We start from the raw sequence: 21,881 nt of genomic DNA, 5'->3' as shown, positions 1-21,881 counted from the left end.
TGATTGTTCACTTTACTCAGGTGACCCTCTTAACCTTCAGAGTATAAACCCTGATGCTCTGAATAAAGCTGGCTGCTGCATGAGGCTTTCGTGCTCTTCACTTTTAGGATCCATTCTCCCGGGTCCCACCACCTTAAGAGTGGTGACCACTCACTACCATTTAGCAACTAGTGACACACTAAATAAGAAGATACGAAGTAATTTTTGCTTCTTTTTTTATATTTAACTCAGAAACTACTTCATTGCTTAAGTCAAAACATGTGTTTGTATTGCTGATAATCCATTACTTGCCAGTGCAAGGTTAGCAGTTGTGCCAATTTAGAGACCAAAAGCAGAGTACTTCTTAGCTCTTAGCAGCCTGCTTGACTTGAGATTACACACTACAAGGTAGCTGTGAGAGACTAGGGGGTGGACCAGTGGCTACATGAGACCTGAGTGCATACCACCAGCACCACATAAAAGCCAGGCATGCTGGCTTGCATCTGTAGCCCCAGCATTGGGGGGGCAGAGATGGATCCTGGGGGCTTGCTGGAGAAATGACAAACTCCAGGTTCAGTTAGACGCCCTGTCTCAAAATGCAATGTGGAAGCCTGGTTAGACGCCTCAGTGGGTGAGAGGACTCGTTCTTCAGAGGAACTGAGTTTGGCTCCCAGTACCCATATTGGGCAGCTCAAAACTGCTTAGACCTCAGCTCCAGGGGAGCCACTACCCTCTTCAGCTCTCCAGGGAACTGCGTTCACATGCACATCTCCTATCACAAACACATACACATAAAAACAAACAAAAGCCTCCTAAATAAACAAGGGGGAGAATAGTAAGATACACCAGTGTGGACATCTGACCCACATAGGAACAAGGGGGAGAATGATAAGATAAGATACCCCAGTGTGGACATCTGACCCACATATGAACAGGTACGAGCAAGGGCATCCACACCCACATGCACCACACCTACTGAAAAAAGAAGAAAAAGGAGTAAATGTGGAAATTAAAATCATCTTCTACCTAACAAAATCATAAATCTTGTTATTTAGATAGCACTGAATCACTTCACTGCACACAACACAAAAGAAAACACAGGAGAAAACCGGTAGTTAACAAAAATCATATTCATTATAAATATTAAGTAATCCAAGAGGATGGCATTAGGGCACTGCACAATAAAGAAATTTATCATGATGGGAAATAGGTAGGTACCAGTCAACTTTCAAGCAGCCTGTCAGCAATACCATGACAACTACATTCACACTCACCCATTGTGTCTACTCCTTTCCTGCCAGCACGACCAACCATCTGCTTATAAGTGAGGATATCTAAAGGCTGGCCACCAAAAACTGGAGTGCGAACAATCACCCGACGTGCAGGAAGATTCACGCCAGAAGAAAGAGTAGAGGTTGCAGCCAAGACCCGAATAAGACCTTGACGGAAGGCTCCTTCGATGATATCCCTCTCCTCAAAAGTAAGACCTAGATAAAACGCAGGTCCCAAAACATTACCACAGAATCAATACACTTGACCAATTATAACAGATTTCAGAGTCAGCTACAAGCTGTTAAAGATCTTTTACATGATAGTAAAAACTATAAACAAAAACATCATCAGTACCTATTTAAGAGTATACTCTGCCATCTTTAGACATCTTCTAGGTAAGTAAGCAAAATTACCTATGTTTTAGGTGGAATTGATGGTTTCTGCTGAAACTACTTACCCTGGCTTTGTTAAATCAAAGCAGCAGCACATCAAGTGAGTGGGGCTGTGTGCCCATAAAGTTTTATTTATAAAAACAGAAAGCAGGTTAAATTTAACAGCATACTGATCGACAACCCCTGTGGTTTGTGTGTGTGTGTGTGTGTGTGTGTGTGTGTGTGTGTGTGTGTGTGTGTGTGTGTGTGTAGATGTTTTTATACATACACTTTTTAAATTTTATATTGTTATTATTATTTATCATTAAAATATATCTATACATTATATATGTATACAAACTAAATAAAACTGAAAGGATGAAATCTCCTACATTGGAAAACATGCTTATGATTGTAATCTTAACACATCTGATCACAGACCAAGCACTTCAGTCAGTGACTGTCATAACTCTGGCAATTCTGACAGCCCACGTCTACTAGATTTTTCACTTCGAATCATCTCCAATTCAATGACAATTTCTACAACAAATTTGCTCATATCTGTGAGACTATGTTAGTACTTGACATAAAAGGAAATAGTAGCATCAAATTTCAAGAGAAAGTACCATTCTAACATAAATTTTAAGGAAACAATATATACTAGGTAAAAATTTTAGAATTCACTTTCCCAGTGTTTCAGGGGGGAAAAAATTCATTATCTAGTATATTCACAGAATTTAGATAAGTTATCTTAAAAATGCTTGTTTTACTATGTCTGACTAATCCACTGTTTCTTAAAATGAAATCTACAAGTATTACTTAAGTGTGATTAACAAGAAGTAAATTCACGTAACTATAAAAATGAAGAAATTATGAAAGTCTAGTGAAATTTTTAAAAATTCTTTTAGATCTATTTTATTATTTTATGTGTTTGTGTGTGAACTTGCATCAATATGTAAGTGTACAGGAGCTCAGAGAGACCAGAAGTGGGTTGCAGCATTGTCTGGTGCTTATCCCAAGACCTTGACTGTTCTACGAGCAAATGTTCATGTGTACCAAGTATTGCTCTGCAACCTTGCCTCCAAAACTATTCCTGATTGGCTAATAAAATGCTTTATACCTGGGTTGGGCAGAACTAAGGTTAGCCAGCTTGGAGGACAGGAGAATCACAGGAGGGAGGGAGAATAGACAGCGTGCGGTCAGGAGGAGACAGGGAAGCAGCCCAGATGCAAAACATGTGTGTAGAGGAACTTTAACTCAGAACGTGGTCTATGGCAAGAGAGCTAGGTCCATGTAATCCGGCTGGAATACAAACACACCCTTAAAGATATAGATATATATAATGAGCCACCATGTTGGTTCCTGGGAATTGAACTCAGGATCTTTGGAAGAACAGCCAGTACAAATATGCCTTTAATCCAGAAGACAGAGTTCAAGGCCAGCCTGGTATAGAGCAAGAATCAGGTGTTTGAAAAAAAAGAGCTTAGATCTAAGTGTGGTGGTATATGCCTTTAATCCCAAACAATGAAGGTAAAATTAGTTTGTAGAAGGAAGCACCCATACTTGAAAGCAATGTCTAATTGAGTAGCAGAAAAAGAAAGTGAGGAATCAGAGAAGATTTGACAGAATAGGCTATGCCCAACTCCAGGAGAAGAAAGGGGAAAAGGAAGCTAATTAAGGGGCGATGAAGAGAGAAAGAGAGAGAAGCCGGTTTTACTGGGACAGTAATAGAGAGGCAGGTTGCAGAGAGAGAACTCAGGTGAAGACAGAATGAGCCAGAGAATGAGAAGGAGCCAGGAGATTAGAGCAGACTGCTGTTAGTTTGAGGCCAAGCAGAACAATTCAGGGGCAAGAGAGAAGCCGGATTGAATAAGTCAGCTGGGAGAAGAGTTTGGGTCAGAACAGCTGAGTTGAACCAGCCAGCCCAGAGCTCAGAAAGAACAAGTAAGGGTGAGATTATAAAGTAGTAAGTCTCAGAGGCTGAGAACATTCTAGGCCTAGGTTACTGGAGACAAGAAGCTTCCAGGACTAGAACTAGGTTAGCAGACAGAGGCAATAAGCCTCAGAGATGGCAATTACTACTTCAAGAGAATAAAAGTTCCTTTTGCATATGTGCAAGTGTTTATGAGAATTCTGGAAGGGAAGTATCCCAGATAGGAATAACTAAAGCAAGTGCCATGGGGGTTTGAGCTGGAAAATAACAACGTAGCTAAGGGGGTTTATATCTGTCCTTCCCCAGTGGTTTAAGCTTATTAAAAGTCTAACAGGTGTCTGTGTCTTCTATTGACATGATAGCAGTTTAAATAACTGCCATTATAGCTGTATGATGGCAGTTCATCATATGAGTCCTGGGAGTCAAACCCAGGTCCTCTGCAGGAGCAGCAAGTGCTCTTACTCACAAAGTCATGTCTGTAGCACATGATGAGAACATCAAATACAAGATTACAAACAAGAATACCTGCGTGATGAAATGCGACTCCCCAGGGCACAGTGTTCTTCAGCACAGAGTCTAGTCCTGAAGGGGAGCGTTTTAGCTGATCCATTACATCCAGAAGGCTCTCGTGCTCTAGAATCACTGGTGGAAATTCAGATGACTTTACTAATCCTGCCAAACACACACACAAATAAATAGATGATAAATAATAAATAAATCACCAACTATATAAGTCTCTTTGCTTCATTGGCAGTTACTTGACAAGTAATGGCAAAAATAAAGATTCAGAAAGGTTCAGAAACTGCCACATAGTATATTATCACCTGTGGGACTTTTAAAGCCACTGACCCAGGACACTATGATGTAATGGAGATGGGATGTGACTTGGACCTCAAGAATGTGTAAATCGCCAGGCGTGGTGGCGCACGCCTTTAATCCCAGCACTTGGGAGGCAGAGACAGGCAGATCGCTGTGAGTTCAAGATCAGCCTGGTCTATAAAGTGAGTCCAGGACAGCCAAGGCTACACAGAGAGACCCTGTCTTGAAAAACCAAAAACAAAACAAAACAAAAAAAGAATGTATAAATCTTCCTGAGTAGTTCTAATAATGTATCCAAAAGTTAGGAAGCTCAGCTGTAAGGGACGTGATCAAAGGCGCTTGCTGAAGAAAGGGCGGGATATCGCTTGTTATGGCTTGAGCAGGAAATGCTCCCTGAGGCTCACAGCAGTAGGCCACTGGAGGTACACCTTTAAGAGGAAGCCCAGTGGCTCTAGCCCTTGCCATCTGCTTCCTGCCTGCTGCCATGATGTGAGGTGCCCAACTCAGTTGCTTCTGCTTCCATGAACTCCCCCAACTTCTTCCCTTGTACCCTTCAGACCATGAAACCTTTCCTTTCTTAAGTTGCTTCTGTCACGGTGACATAAAGTAATTAACACAGAAATCAAAGCCTAAACATCACAATCCTTGAGCAAGATGTGTGCCACCAGCCTGCACACAGCAGGGTCTAGGATCCTAGTTCTCTGTGGAAACTACTCCAGCTCCTTGGTCACTAATCTAATAGTCACCAGCTAATTCTCAGTGTCGCCTTCAATGTTACGTCTCCCCTAGGAAGGTTTTAAGCACAGGAACCCTACCTTCTTAGAGAATTTCCCAGACTTTGAACTTCTAAAGCTTCATTACAAACATTTTAATGGCCAAGCAGTGGTAGTGGATGCCTTTCTCTCAGCACTTGGGAGGCAGAGGCAGGCAATTCTCTATAAATTCAAGGCCAGCCTGGTCTACAGAAAGAGCTCCAGGAGAGCCAGGGATATGCAGAGAAACACTATCTCAATAATAATAATAATAATAATAATAATAATAATAATAATAATAATAATAATAATAATAATAATAATAATAATGTGTATCTTAAATTTCATGTGTTTTTAATTTTTAAGTAAACTCTTCTTATAATTCTAAGGATCCACATAGGGTTGCCAATCTTTTATTTTGCTAAAGACAATAAAAGTACACTGGGTTATTACCTATCAGTGTGTTTGTTGCAAAAGAAGTGTTTTATATGCGTGTATATCTGTATGTATTCATGTGTGTGGGGTGAACATGTGTGCACATGCATGTAGAGATGAGAACAACGTGCTCTCCTCAGGAGTCACCCGCCTGTGCTTTGAAGCAGGCTCCTCACTAGCCTGGAACTCCTGAAGTACACTGGGCTGGATGGCCAACAGCCCACCTTTCACCACAACCCCTGCGCTAGGATTACATCGCATCACTATGCCTTGGCTTGCCTTTTCTGTTGTTTGTTTGTTTAATGTGGTTCTAGAGAAAAAAAAATTATGTCTTTTTGTTTGCAATGCACTTTATCAAATGAGCTTCCTTTTCCTCAGCTCAACTCGTTTTAAGGTTAAAAAATTAGTAAGATAATTCCAAATTTTAAACTTCTGTTTATGAAAAATGTGCTACTTTATTTTTCTGGAGAAAATAAACGGACCAGACCAGGCACCATCCAAACATGGCATTTGGGAACCACTGCTACAAATCACATCAACAAAACTCAAAAGAACATCAAGATGACTTTGATCCTTAAAGAGTGCAGGCTGCCATGGAACAATGTCAGAGGACACTTTAGCATGGTGTAGACAGCACCAGGTAAGATAGGCCTGGAAGGGACACTACAATAACACAATCCTGGACCAGACAGCAGTCAGTATAAACTTCAACAACGCTTCCTTGTTACAAGGCTGAAATACTGACTGCCTGCCCTCTGATGCCACCCCTGCCAAAAAGAAGTAATAACGTACTTCTTTATTGCTATGACCAGAACTAACATCCTATGGCTAGCACTGGTCTGCAGGTCTAGAACTTCACTGCAAAGACAATGGCCTCAGGATTTAGACAAATCTCAGTGATAACATTTATATAAAAACAGCATTTATTTCAAAGTAATTCACACATTAGGAAAACATTTGAGGCCACAGTGTTCAGACTATCATCAGTAAAACATATAGTAATAGTTCTTGCAGTATGCTAAATCAGTATTTAAAAGGGACGAATCCATCAATGCAAGAACTTGGATGGACCTCAAAAACTTCATGCTGTGTGAAAGAAACTATTTACAAAAGAGATACACGTACTTAGTGACATCACGTATATAAAATTGTTAGAAAAGGCATAGCAATCTAACATGTCAGTGGTCACCTACAGCTGACAACAAAGTGGGGAGACTGACAACAAAAAAGCACATTTCAGAGTGGTAGAAACATTCTATATGGTGATTATAACAGTGCTGGATAAACAGATATACTTTTATACATTAAAATTCATTGAATTACACTTCAAATGATGTACTATATTATGCATAAAATATGCAATGCCAAACTTGATTTTATCTACATTCTTTTAAGAGTTATACCTCTGGACATTAAAAAGAGATATAATCACTTTCTCCAAAAGTATGTATTATAATTCTGCAATCTAGGGGCTCTCAAAGCCCATGGGTCCAAAACGAAGAAGCTATACACATGTACAAACATAGAACTGTAAAACTCAGAAGATAATTAGTCTGAATATATGTACACATTATCTGTGACAAGGACAGAAAAAGATTAGAACCACAAAAGCAGCTTTGTCAGGACACGCGGTGACAGAACAGAGATGAGCTTTGCTATAGCGTCGCTAGCCAGCTCTACTGTCAAATACAGTAAGGATGGAGGCTTCATTTCCGCCTCTCGCTCACCCTTGGGTTGATGGTGCAGATTATAAAACTCTCGGGCAATGCTATCTGCTACCTTCTCACACCATTTTTTTGACGGACAAAAGAGTAATACTGAATGGTTATCACGAACAGTCTCATAACATAAACTAACAATGTGGTCTTCATCTCCCTAAAGAACAAAGAGAAATAGCTACATCAGTTATACCTTCAAAACATTTCACATTGGCTTAAAAGTATACATTTTGATTCTTAAGAAAGGTTTTTCTACTCAAAGACATAATAAAAATCATTTACAATAAAAATAAACTTTATTAATGTTGATGGGTGAAAAGTAAACATTTTATTCATGCAGTTCATGTTTATTAAGCTGTAATCTCGGGTGTTGGAGATGCAATGGTGACTAAAACAAAGTCCTAGCTGGCATGAGGGTCACCTACAGACTCACTGAGAAACAGTGAGGAAGTGAGCCAGCACATGATGTGCCGAAGGACAGAGATTTGCAATGGTTAGAGTCTCATGTTTGATAGAGATTTCCTAGAGGAGAGGTTTCCCTGGGAGAACGAGCGAGCTCAGATGTGAAGGCAGAGAACCACTATCGTAATGGGAGTGTATGTTCCAAACACAGCGAATGCCCTGTGGATGCCCCTCCATGCTAGAAGTATGCCAGTGTGTGCAGGGGTATCAGGGAATAGCTTTCATTTATCAAGTACTTTACAAGTGCTGCGTGCGCGCGCGTGCACACACACAAAATCATATTGAAGTCATACCAAAACCAAGTATAATACTCTACTGTATAGAAAAAGATAGAAGGTTCAAAGAGGTTTTATAACTGAACTAATAATACCTCAGCCATTTTGTATCCCTCTCTTCATTGTCAGAGGAAAGTCTAACTCTTACCACAATAATTTTCAGGGCTAAGAGGATGGATCAATGGTTAGGAGCACTGGCTGCTCTTCCAGAGGACCAGGGTTCAATTCCCAGCACCCACATGACAGCTCACAACTGTATGTAGCTCCAATTCCAGGAGCTCTGGCACCTTCACAGATATACATGCAGGCAAACAGTAATGTATGTAAAATAAAAACAATTCTTTAAAAAAATAATCTTCTCATTCAGTATACTTACTATATAGTAGATCTGCATTCAACAAATGTCGGTGTTCTACATAAGTGTTTAACGTAAACTAAACCATAGGAAAACCTTCTCATTGAGTAGGAAAGTCCATTTTTAAATGTTTATATTATAGATCAGGAAATGATCAACATTTAAACTGAAGGCATACTAATTCTCCTTCTCACAAAGCTGATTAGGTTAATATTAGTTCTGACAGATACACAATACACATTCAGCTACTGTGCAACCTATAACTGTACAACTGAAAATGATAGCAGCTTGCTAGGAGACACAAAGGCACCTGCAGTGGAAATGGAACAGCAACGGCTCACCTTCACTCGGAGCAGGGGTTCAAATTCTCTCACAAGCGTCATTGAAGAATCATATATGGAATTTCCTATTTTTATTGATTCCAAGAGTGGTACAGGGCGAAAGTCAGTATGGTAAAGCTCAGCATTCAACCAGGAAGCCACAAGCTGCAAGTTAGGAAGTGTAGCACTCATGCCAACGATCTGCACTGCATTAGACAGAGCACTGGCTGAATCTGCCTGACTGGAAAACACATGGAAATCACTGTATATGAAGAAAGTAATGCACAATACTGCTGGCAATATTCATGGTCTTTGGTACACAAATGCAGACATTTGTTTTTTGTTGTTTTTCAAGACAGGGTTTCTCTGTGTAGTGTTGGCTGTCCTGGACTTGCTCTGCAGACCAGGCAGGCCTCAAACTCACAGCGATGCACCTACTTCTGCATTTCCAGTGCTGGGGATGGGCATGGGCAAATGAACTGAATAGACAGTTTAAAAAAAAAAAAGCATAAATGGCCAATAACTATTTTTTTAAGTACTGAATTTCCCTAACCATCAAAAAATGCTAATTAAAGTCCTTTGAGATATCACCTCACCCCACTCAGAAGAACCATCATCAACAAATCTGACAATGTTGGAGGGGTTCACTATTAGTGGAGGTACAAGTGCAGATTAATGCAGCCCACGTGGAAATCAGTTCAAAGATTTCTCACAAAATTTAAACAGAACTACTATCTGATGCCTCTATCACTCCTGGGCATATACTCAGAGAACTCAGGACCTACCATAGTCCCAAGTTTATTGATGCTTTATTCATAATAACAAAGCATGAACTAACCTATTTGTTCATCAACAGATGAATGCACAATGACAATGTAATGCATGCACATATATATATATATATGAATACTATCCACTGCTAAAAAAAATTAAATTATAAAATTTATAGAAAATTGTAATCTTTGGATGTGTATTTATCAAGTTCACACAATCTCAGAAAGAAAAAAACCTTATGTTTTTCCTCATATGCATAATTTAGCCAATAATATATAAAAATATATAATGTATATGAAAACATGTAAACATAGGCACGGTATGACATGTAAGAAAACAAATGAAAAGGCTAAATATTAAGGGATTAGGAAGGACTGAGTGCAAGTAATGACAAATTTGAGGAAGAATGTGAAGTTAACTGTTTTTCTAGCTCTAATTCTATCATGGAGTTGTCATTTTCAGTGGCAGTCTAAATGAGTAGTCAGAAATGTTTGGAAGCAGTCTAGCAAATGCATAAAGACATACTGGGTGAGAAAAGTGTAAAATTTGCTGTAAATGGTTAGTCTAACTGCAAAAGTTTATTGAAACATATAGACTTTGGGTCTGGCTAATTTGGGTATGTGACACTTATTTTATTTGTAGGTTTCTTTAACAATAAATTTTATTTTTAATTTAATTTTAATAAGAAATCAATATATAAAGTCTAAAACTAAAAATTCAAGTAGCTGAAAGTAGAAATTGCTGTAAATATATTTTAACTTTTAAACTACAGGAGTTAACAGTCTATGCTCTAAGAAGTAGAGGCTGAAAGCATCATTTTACAAAATTAGCCTTAGCTACCTAAATTAGATATATGTATAAGTGGCAAATACAAGCACTAGATATTTAATCTATCAGAAAAACATCATAATCTACATGTTAAAAGAGAGCAATCAGAAATGTTTAAATGTTCAAAAGCAGTCTGACATCAATTTAGTACTTCTGTAGACCAGTCAACCTCCCTAATGCTGCAGCCCTTTAATACAGTTCCTTGTGTTATGGTGACCCCACCCCCGCCATAAAATTATTTTCATTGCTACTTCATAACTGTAACTTTGCTACTGTTGTGCATTTTAATGTAAATGTCTGTTTTCCAATGGTCTTAGGCAACCCTGTGAAAGGGTTGTTCCACTCCCAGTGGGTTGAGAACTGCTGTTCTAGAAGAAGAGCAAACTATTATCCACAAATGTGTTTAAATAAAGAAGGTCTACACTCTTTCTCAACATCTTTTCAAAATCAGGAGATCAGTCATTTCAAGAACTTACCACGATGCTGATTTCCGAGTAACATAGCAAATCTTGGTCAGCAAAAGTTCCAGAAGATACCCTCGGTGAGAGTCCCCCAGCATGTGTAGCTCATCCACAACCACCATTCCTAGAAGGAGTTCCCAGATTGACTTTTTACAAAACTGCACTGTTCTAAGACTCTTAAGGCAAAGCAGCACATGTCTAAGGGCAAACAGTTGTCATAATAAGACCCTGTCGGCAATGCGAAGTTCCACCATAAAGGAAAAGCCAGATTCTGCATAGTGGCCAATTCTCTTCCAAGATGTTTTAAAGATCTTAAGCAATCTTGTCACCAGTTATTCTAATTACAAAAAGTCAGTACTTAGCTTACTCAGAGCTAAGAAAACTACCAAAGTTCTTTCTATTGCTGTGATAAACACCATGACCAGAAGCAACCTGGGGAGGAGTTTATTTGACGTACACTTCCTCATTACAGCCCATCACAGAAGGAAGCCAGGCAGGAACCAAGAAGCAGGAACTGGAACAGAGACCACAGAGGAGGACTACTTCCTGGCTTGCTCAATTTGCTTTCTTTTTTTTTTTTTTTTTTTTTTTTTTTTCTTTGTTTTTGTTTTGTTTTGTTGTTGTTGTTTTGTTTTGTTTTATTGTTTTTTTAATTTTTAAAAAAATTTTATTAATTTATTCAGATTACAACTCAATTGTTATCCCATCACTTGTATCCCCCATTCCTCCTTCCCTCCCACTTTCACCTTAAACATCCCAGGAAAAGCTGCTTAGGGACAGCACTGCCCATACTGAATGGACACTTCCACACCAATTATCAGTCAAGAAAATGCCCTTACAGGCTTACTTGCTTGGCAACATGATAGCAGCATTTCCTTAATTGAGATTTCATACTCCCAGATATGTCTAGCTTTGTGTCACGTTGACAAAACCAACCAGCACACCCAAGAAAAATTACTTGTCACCAGTCAGACATTTCTAAATTGGTAATTTTGTAGAAGTAAATAGATAATAAATACCCATATCAGTCTTTCAGTGTTAGTAAAAATCTCAATTAAGGAAATGCTTACGGACCAATGGTTTCTTTAGTTCTATATTTTCACTTTTATAATGTGTTCTACTTGCATATATTAACTGTACAACATGAGTTCCACTAAATACTTTATATACGCATTAAATGTACTTGGGATGGCTATTCTTGGTTGTCAACTTGACTAAACCGAAAGTGGAGGGCACTCCTGTGAGGGAATTTTCCTTAATTTGAAGTAGAAAGATCCACTTCTAACCCTGATCTTTCCAGTAGAAAGGCAGGCCTTTACTCCTGATCTTGAGGTGGAGAGGCCTCACTTTTCCTGGGTCACACCCTCTGCTGGAAGCCTTTATAAGGCCAGGAAGAAGGAAGCTTCATTCTTTGCCTGCTTGCCCTCACGCTCACTGGTGTTAACTAGAGCCTACTTCTTTGGGAGCCCAGGCTCATGCACTGAACAACTACCGGATTCTGCTCATAGGCAGTCATTGTTGATTGGCTGGACTGCAGCTTTTAAGTCATTCTTATAAATCCCCTTTCTATATAGAGAAATTCATTCTATAAGTTCTGTTAGCCTGGAAAACCCTCACTAATACAATACTTAACACATTTACCCCTCACTACCCTGTTATCCCATACCCTCTCATACTGGCCCCTTAGTTTTCCAAACAGTCCCTTTTCTACTTTAATGTTTGTTTGTTTGTTTGTTTTCATCTAAATTTTACATAACAGAAAAGACAGATCTGTCTGGAATCAAACTAACTTTGGTAAAAATAATGATTACATTTCCAAGCATTTGCCTAAAAACATGATTTTGTTTGTGGCTTCATTTTATATTCTTTATCCATTCATTAACTATTCAGGTGATTCACCCATTTACTGACTGGATTATTTATTCTTTTGTTGTGTAAGCTTTTGAGTCCTGTGTTTATTCTGGGTTTTGATCTCCTAGTACATATATAACCGGTGAATATTTCTCTCCCATTTTACAGGCTGTTTCTTCACACTGGGAATTCTTTCCTTTGCTGTACAGACTTTTTATTTGGTACAATCTAGTCAGTTCTACTTTTTTTTCTTTTTTTTGGGGGGGGGGGGTGCAATCTAGTCAGCATCCTACTCAGAAGGTTTGCCTTTATTTTTTATGTGTGTCCCTATGTAGTCATCTAGTAGTTTCAAGTCTTATATTAAAATCTTGGGTTCATTTTAAATTGATTTTTTGTGGAAGGTGAGAAATAATGATATAGTTTTATCCTTCTATATGTAGATATCCAGTGTTCACAGCAGTGCTTGTAAAAAACTGTCTTTTCTCCAGTGTACATATAGACACCTTTGCCAAGAACTGGATAGCAGGCACCCATGACGAGAGCTGCATGGGTTTATTTCCGCATGCCCTCTTCGGTTCCTCTGGTCTCTACATCTGTTTTTGTGTTAGTACTATGCAGTACTATCAGTCAGGTATACTTACTGAATCATTTTATTTGGGATTGTGATTCTATATGAATTTTAGAATTTTATTTTCCCTAATTCAGTGGTATGTGGTGTCTTTAGCAACTGGGTCCTATCAACTAGTTCTAATTCCACAAAGAATGCCAAGAGCCCACCTTGTTCGGGTGCCTCTGGGGGGTCCCTGATCATAGTTCATAAGGAGGTATCCCACACCAGCACTGAGATTTCTGTGTAATAACCCATGGCTTCCTATCTACTTATTTTGAGTTTAGTTTTCCTTGATCTTCTGAGACCTTAAGGTGCCTTGTTAGGTTACTTATTTGAGATTGCTCTGATTTTTTTGAAGTAGGCATTCATAGCTAGAAACTTCTCTTAAAATGCCCATACTGTATACCAAAGATTCTGGTAAACTGTATTTTCTTTTTTATATGATTTTGGGAATTTTTATCTCCTGTTATTTCTCCAATGACCCACACTGACTGTTCAAAGTTATATTTTCCAATTTACCTGTGTTTGTGTAGTTTTTGTAGTTTATTTTACTGTTGATTTCTAATTTTCTATTTCTTCAGGTAGTTTTTTCAAGGCTTAATTTCATTCATCAATCTTCTTTGCAGTCATTAGTTGCTTTTTAATATTTATTTATTTATTGGTTTTTGGAGGGTTGTTTGTTTGTGGGTATATTTGTTTGTTCAAGATAAGATTTCTGGCCGGGCGTGGTGGCACATGACTTTAATCCCAGCACTCAGGAGGCAGAGGCAGGTGGATGGATGTGAGTTGAGGCTAGCCTAGTCTACAAAGCAAGTCCAGGATAGTCAAGGCTACACAGAGAAACCCTGTCTCAAAAAAAAATTTTTTTCTGGCTGTCTTGGAACTCACTCTGTAGAACATGCCTCAAACTCAGAGATCAGCCTGCCTCTGCCTCCCAAGTGCTGGGATTAAATGTGTGCACTACCACTACTCTGGATATTAGTTGCTTTTTAAGCTAAACTTTTTAATTTTTTGGCATTTAAACCATTTAGACATCTTTAGATTCAGCTACTTAAGAGTTCCTAACATGCCTTTTCAGATCTGTCTGCCTGCTGTACTTTGTTCATCTACTGAGATGAATACATCTTCAAGTATTATATGAGTCCTTAGTGAACAGTTGTGCCTTCAATCCCTAGTACTGCTCAAAAAGAAGGAAACAAACTGCCCCTGTGGTTCTACCTCTGGTTCCTCCTGCCCCTCGGCAGGCAGGCAGGCTTGGAGCTTCAGGGTGTTTTCTACTTTTCTTGTCACATTACTAGTTTAGTTACCCTGTCACCTCTTTGTGGACTCTCAGTGGGCACCTTCTAAGAATACAGCCCCTCCTTTGCTACTCTGACTCTTCTTCACAGTTTATCATGGAGGTCTTAGTGCTTTATAATACCAGTATTTCATAAGGACCTTTCCATTTCTAAATGGCATAAGAAAAATGTTCCAGCCAGGCATGGTGGCGCACGCCTTTAATCCCAGCACTCGGGAGGCAGAGGCTGGCAGATTGCTGTGAGTTCGAGGCCAGCCTGGTCTACAAAGCAAGCCCAGGACAGCCAAGGCTACACAGAGAGACCCTGTCTCAAAAAACCAAAAAAAAAAAAAAAGTTCCTTGTGTCCAATTCATATTATATGACAAGTTATTTCAACATACTTTCATTTTTCAAAAAGTATTTATTCTGCCTAGTGTGCAAAGCACAATTATCAAGATCATTAAGGCCCAATGATGTCCCAAGTACTAAGACAGTTTTGATATAAAGTGACTGTGACTTCTCTCTCTGAGCTGTAGGGGGCAGTCTTTCCATGCCTTTCTAACCATTGGTCTCACCCTCCACCTCTCTCCTACCACCAGTTTTTTGCTAGGTTCTCAACAAGCTAGTATACTTGCTGCTTCTACTGCTACTACAATCCCTTTCCTACTGCTGCCTCTATCTAGTGCCCATTTCTTAAGGGTAAAAGAAAGTTATTAAGATAATATATATATCTATCTTTTTTAGAGTGTCAAGCACAGAATTCTGCCCTACTGTAGATCACATAGTAGGAAAACATGATAACAAACACACACATTCACTAGGTGTGCAGAAGGTGGATCCTCCCCAGCACACTTGTTTCTCTTTCTGGCAAAGTTGAAACAGGAAAACAGCAATGAGAAATGGCAGAGGCTCAAGAACACCCTGTCTTTTATGAAGCTCAAAACTGCAAGAAGGGGCTAGGAAGACAGCTCGAGGGGTAAGGGACTTCCTGTCAGGCCTGATGACCTGAGCTTGGTCTCCAGAACCCACAGCTGGAAGGAGAGTCAACTCCAACAAGTTGTCTCTGACCTCCCCATACGTGCCACGCCACATGCACACTCACACCCATGGAAACTAACTAGGTAAGTAAGTAAATAAACATGAAAATCAATTTTAATGCAAGATGAGAAAATCAATAACAGAAAGACACAAGACATACGCATTTTTAAACATGAAGCTCCTGACATTACCTCCGACAGCTCTTGCCTCCAAAAATAGACGTCAGAAAGTAAACAATATAGGTCATAAAGGAATCACAGTTTCACTTCATTCCACCAAAAACAGCAACGGGAAAAACTTGTTTAATTTTATAACTTTCTTACCTAACAGATCCATCTTGTTCTCCTCAATGAGGCGATTGACCAGCCCATTGGCTCTCTCGATAGTGCAAACAGCAATGTCCAGGGAGGAGAAACGTCCAGCTGGTGAGGTGCTCCCCATATAGCCATCTACCTTTATTCCTACTTCCTGAAACAGACTCTAAATTAAGTAAAAAGAAACAATACAAATGAAAATTTAAAATATAATGAGTTACAGTAGTTGGCTTCTACTCTAGAACATAGACAAAAGTATTTAAAGATGGTTGCCTCTAGTGAAGACCCAATAGCTATTATAATAAAATACTAAAAAAAAAAAAAAAAAAAAAAAATCACATGCTAAAATGTTTAGATTTAACAAAGCTTACCACAGATGTTTCCATTAAAAATAGTGAGATGTCACATGATTAAACGGTTTAATAATATAAGTTCTAATAGCTATTACAGAAATTAAAATTGGAAAACATTGAAGTTCTACATGTCTGATTCAATAGGAGAAAGTAGTTAATTTTGACACTAATCAATGGTTTACAAGGAAAATATTCTCATCCTACTAAAGATTAGTTTTTTCATATGATGGAAATAAAGTTTTCAAAAGTTAAATTCGGTAGGATTGATAATAACCTTTTGGCTTAACTTTTAACTAACATACCTTCTCAGTAAAAGGGTCCTTGCACGGTTTTGTTACTTTGAGTCTAAGTTGAGAGGAGGGTACTGAATAGGACCAGCTGTGTTGGCTATTTGGCCTCTGAAATAACCATTGAAAAGATTTCTAAAACCTTAGAACTTTAGAGCCGTTCATTTAGTCAGTTTCTCCCGAGAGTCTGGGCTTGTTGCATCATAGCACCATGACTTAACAGCTTCCGTTTACAGATTAAGAACCACAAGGCCCTGCAGACTGTGTGCCTGGCAACACGGGCCGGAAGTCCAGATCCCTGAGCAGTCTGTACATGATGTCTAGTCAAACAGCACGCTACTTCACTACAGAAATTACAACAGTCAGCTGGGTGTGGAGGCGCACACCCTTAATCCCAGCATTCCAGGAAGCAGAGGAGGCCAATCACTGTGAGTTCAAGGCCAACCTGGTCTACAAAGTAAGTCCAGGACAGCTAAAGCTACACAGAGAAACCCTGTCTTGATAAACCAATAAATAAATTAATTAATTAAAAAATAAATATTTAATTTAAAAGAAAGAAAAAGGAATTACAAAAGTCTTTTTCTTCTATCTAATAGACACTGTATTTGTGGAAATGTCTTAAAAACTGTGGAGTACTGCATCAGAGGAAACTATGACTCCTTTAACAAGACAGAAGGTCTGACTGCAGACTTGGAGCTCCTCCTTAAGCACAAAGTCTCTTCCTTCAGTCCCTAGGCTTCTCAGTGGTCCTCAGCTAGGATGTGATAGGCTTCCTTAAACATGCTTTTTTCCAAACTTCAATCTATTAATCCAACTGTTCAGCTCAAATGCTGGTTTTTCATTCGCAGCTACATGCTATTCTTTACTTCCTATGAAAAGTTTACCATTTTTATACATATTCCCCTGGCTACTCTGCTGTGTGACCTCTTTCTACTTCATGCAATAATAATATTTAAATCCTCTCTTGTGGGTGTGTCTGTTTTATTAGTAGTGCTGAGCTAGAATATCAGGCCTCTTTTACTCTTTGATACGGGGTTTTACCAAGTTGTCCAGGTAATCCTCCTGCCCAGAATCTCAAGTAGACCCAACCCCACATCTGTGCTGCCATACTCAGCTGTCCCACTTAACTATTAAGACTTTGAATAAAGCCGGGCGTGGTGGCGCACGCCTTTAATCCCAGCACTCGGGAGGCAGAGGCAGGCGGATCGCTGTGAGTTCAAGGCCAGCCTGGTCTACAAAGTGAGTCCAGGATGGCCAAGGCTACACAGAGAAACCCTGTCTCGAAAAACCAAAAAAAAAAAAAAAAAAAAGACTTTGAATAGTCAGCTTTTAGTGCTACATACATGTAATAAGAGAAACTTCATTTTCCATGTGATTTTACCCCTCCTTCAAGTGGATAAAGCCAATGCTATCAATGATGAACCTTTCACTATTCAGACACTGAGAGCCGTTACCTGGAGGTAGTGTTTCTTCTCTTTAGCCACAGACACAAAGGGCAGAATAAACAAAGCTTTCTTCCTCATTTCCAAAACCCGCTTCAAAATAAGTAATTCTGCAACAAGAGTCTTCCCGGCACTTGTAGGAGCTAAAATATGATTATTCCACAGAATTATGACAAAAAGTAATGTTTACCACAGTGGATTAGTAAATGTTGTAAGCCATGCCCACTATTACAGAGTGGGGCTGCTACGTCATTAAAGACTCAACAGCTGTGTGAAGCTCTAACCCTAAGAAGCCCTTGACTCTACACTACATTTCTAAATAGTCCCAGAGTAAACATGGAGGGTTTTTACATTTTTATATTAGGAATTAATGTTGTAAACTTATTAAAAGTAATATTGGTCTGTGTGATTATTAATACTGCGGTGAATAGCCTTTTTAATTAGACAGAAAGGGGGCATTGTTGTGGCTGATATGTACCTACTATGCCTTCAAGTGTTAATTGCTTGTCCCCCAATATCTTTACTGTTCTACAAGCAAATGCTCACACACAGCAAGTGAAGCTGTACAACCCTGCCTCCATATTAGCCCTGATTGGCCAATAAAGTTGCCTATGCCTGGACTGGGAGAACAGAGGTAGGCAGAGCTAAGGTTCATGAGCTGGAGAGCAGAAGGACCACAAGAGGGAGATAGAAGAGGAAGGAAAAGAAGGAGCAGGTCGCCATGGGTTAGCGGGAACCAGAACACATGGCCAAAGCACTTTACTCTGAGGACTAGCCTGATGGAGCGGGAGCAGCCCAAGTGGAACATGGGCGAGCATTTTATGAGGGGTTTGGATGTGAAATAGACAAGATAGCTTAGAGAGTTGATATCTGCCCAACCCAGGTCTATTAAGGCATAAGCATAAGGCATAAAAATCTAACAGGTTTATGTGTCCATTTATTTCTATAACAGCAGGTAAGAAATAACCAATATTATTATTAATAAGTCTACAACAAATTAATGATGAACACTACGGAATACCTCATTAATTCTATGTTTCTTTAAGAACCCACTGAATTGGTAAAAGCACCACTATGAACACCTTTAAGATAATAAGGTAGGTAGGTGTTGGACAGAAATTGGGAGAAGCTGTAAGGAAGCTTACAGAAAGGAAAGAAACTGTGGGGACAGGAAAGGACTGCCAGTGAGCAACCTCAAGAGCCTGGACTACAAAATACCCGAGGAGAGAAGGAGATTTAAAAAAACAAAAACAAAAACAAAAACAAAAACAAAAACAAAAACAGAACCACTAGTGGTTGGGTTGGGGCTGGAGAGACAACTGCCTATAACTCCTGCTCCAAGGGATCTGCCATCCTCTTCTGGTCTCTGTGCACACTGCACTTCAGCCCACACCCACACTGATACATATACACATACATAGCTAAAGATTTTAAAGAGGTTTAAATGCTACATGAAGAAGAGGTTATAACCATTAAGAATTTTTTTGGTCTATCCTGAAAGCAACATATGGTTGCTTGTGCGAGTTGAGACCAAAGTTACAAGAAACTTAAGAGACTGAAATTCCTCCACTGCAACGAACTGGCACTGCTGTGCACTTAGGAATACTTTGTGTGCCAATCGTCCGAGGCTCTGATACCTGATCTTCAGCACTACCAAGTCAGTTAGCCTCCCCTCCTCCACTCTCCCTCCAATTTGCAAATTCACATAGCCGGTCAATAATATGGTTCCCAAACCAAACCAGTCTGAACATGTATCTACTTAGTTAATAGTCTAGCTTTTTTATACCCTTAATAAAAAATCCAAATGACCTGCAACTTCAGAGAAGACTGACACAAAGGTATTGTATCTTATAGTTGACCCTTAATTGTACACATCAAAGCTACCCTTGAAAACCCATGTAAAGCTGGGTGGTGGTGGTGGTGGTGGCGGCAGTGGAGGCAGTGCACACCTTTAATCCCAGCATTCAGAAGGCAGAGGCAGGCAGATGACTGTGAGTTCAAGGCCAGCCTGGTCTACAAAGTGAGTCCAGGTCAGCCAAGGCTACACAGAAAAACCCTGTCTCAGGAAAAAAACAAAACAAAACAAAACCTGAAAGGCAACTGAGATCCATTGAGGAAGGAGCAGGCAGGTGCTCCCATTACAAACTCACTCTGGGACACATGCTCATTAAATAAGTGGAAACATCCTTGTTTCCCCTGCTCGCCCACATAATGGGACTTTTCATGATTTCGGTATGCAAATGATGACACTCCACATATTTCTGCCAGTTTCTCTAGTTACGCTGAATCTGCTTGTCCGCCTACGTAAAATGTGATCGCCCCAACACAGAATCATTCACAGTGAAAACTTTAAGTGAAAGGAGTTTGCATAAATTTGAATACCTGAATAAACTAGATTTTTTCCTTCCAGGACTTGTCCAAGCAAAAGGCACTCTGCCTGCCATTCGAACATCTTTTTTACACCAAAACTATGGTATTTCTCCAGAACTGCTTCGGGGAGTCCCCAGTTCGCCAGGAGCAGCTGGTCTATCTGTTCACCAGAAACTCTTTGCTTGCATGTTCCTTTCAGGAAAACACAAACAATTTCATCACCTCCAACATAAAAGTTGAGTGGTTAGCCCTCTACTGTTGCAGCTCCTAGACGATGAAATGAAACGGAAAACACATCTTGACTTCAAGACACTTAATAAGAAACTGATCCTGTACAGAAAGACACCAGCAAGTTTTTACCTACTAGACATGATTTTGAAAACTCTTAAGAGCCACAAACAAACAAAATGGTGCTATACACACTGAAAAAGGAGTTTGGACCGACGAGGTGGGAGGCAGGCGCTCCCTGAGGGATAAGTAAGCATTACAAAGCTGTTAAAGAAGTTTCTGTTTGTGTTTTAGTATTAAGATGTCTGCATAACCAAGGGCAAAGAATTATGAGATACACAATACAGGGGTTGTAATCCCGACATTTGGGGATTAGAAGCAGGATCAAGAGTCCAAGACCTCAGGCCAGCCTGAGCTAGAACAAGCCCTTGGCTCAAAAAGCAAACAAGAATTAGGCTAACATTCTAAGGAAACAACACAAACAGCCTGCATCATCCTACGCTACACCCAGCAACTTGGTACTACAGACAGTGTGAGGTTGCACTAGGCATTATTCAAAGCAAACCCCTCTACATGGTGACAGGATCTGTCCAACTTGTAAGTTGTTTCTGTGAAGTTGTAAAGACCCAAAAACCAAAGAACGCCTATATCTTTACACAGGCAGTGGCGAGGAAAAACACAATCAGCCGAGCTTGCTGGCAGCCAGGAGGGAGGCCGCCTCCCCGCCGGGTGTGGGAGTTCCAGCCCCGGTGCAGGATAGCATCCCCTGGCAGCCCTCCTGCCTTCCCAGCCCCGGTGCAGGATAGCATCCCCCGGCAGCCCTCCCGCCTTCCCAGCTCCGGTCCTGGATAGCATGCCCCTGAGGCCATCAGGGCCCAACTCAGCCCGGGTGTTGGAGTACCTGCCCCTGCGGCCCTAGGGCCGCGTCCCAGGCCCGGAGGCGGACTCAGCACCGGCCTAGACGGGAGCTCAGGGCTGGCACAGCTTTCACCGTCTCCCGAGAACCAGTCGGAGCCGGACGATGAACGCCGCCGTTTCCCATTCCGGCGCGAAAGATTCATTGCAAACTAGCTTCTCTTGGCTGTTCAGGGCACGACACAGTTCCAGAGGCCTCCCATGCCTGAGAACCCCGGCCGGGTGACAGCTACAGCGACCATCTTCCCGCCTCCGCCTTCAAATTCAGGCCTCCCGGCCCGCCCCGGAATCATAGAGTTAACGTGGCTAGAGTGACCCGACTACCATAGAGTGGCGAGGGAAGGAACTGCCCGCGCTGAAGTCTGGCTTCCGGCCTCCACCGGCGGCTAGGTAATGAAAAGGAATTGAGCATTCGAGACCTTGAGACACCTGAACCTGCATT

General features: G+C 40.3%; 1 protein-coding gene across 1 annotated transcript in view; it reads right to left on the bottom strand.

Annotated features, from left to right (window-relative positions):
• The window catches only part of Polq (DNA polymerase theta), a 79,434-nt gene extending 57,753 nt beyond the window's left edge, over positions 1–21,681 (bottom strand). Inside the window, exons 1-9 of the mRNA XM_051149887.1 lie at positions 21,426–21,681; positions 20,309–20,488; positions 17,939–18,069; positions 15,854–16,010; positions 10,770–10,878; positions 8,713–8,932; positions 7,289–7,436; positions 4,081–4,227; positions 1,254–1,466 (exon numbers count right to left, since the gene is read on the bottom strand). Coding sequence (XP_051005844.1) covers positions 1,254–1,466; positions 4,081–4,227; positions 7,289–7,436; positions 8,713–8,932; positions 10,770–10,878; positions 15,854–16,010; positions 17,939–18,069; positions 20,309–20,488; positions 21,426–21,585 — 1,465 coding nt within the window. The 5' untranslated portion in view covers positions 21,586–21,681. The remainder of the gene's footprint in view (positions 1–1,253; positions 1,467–4,080; positions 4,228–7,288; positions 7,437–8,712; positions 8,933–10,769; positions 10,879–15,853; positions 16,011–17,938; positions 18,070–20,308; positions 20,489–21,425) is intronic.
• Positions 21,682–21,881: the final 200 nt, after the last annotated feature.

The sequence above is a fragment of the Acomys russatus genome, chromosome 8 (genome assembly GCF_903995435.1).
Source record: "Acomys russatus chromosome 8, mAcoRus1.1, whole genome shotgun sequence".
NCBI lineage: Eukaryota > Metazoa > Chordata > Mammalia > Rodentia > Muridae > Acomys > Acomys russatus.
The sequence above is the reverse complement of the archived record's forward strand: the minus strand, read 5'-3'. Positions and strand labels throughout refer to the sequence as shown.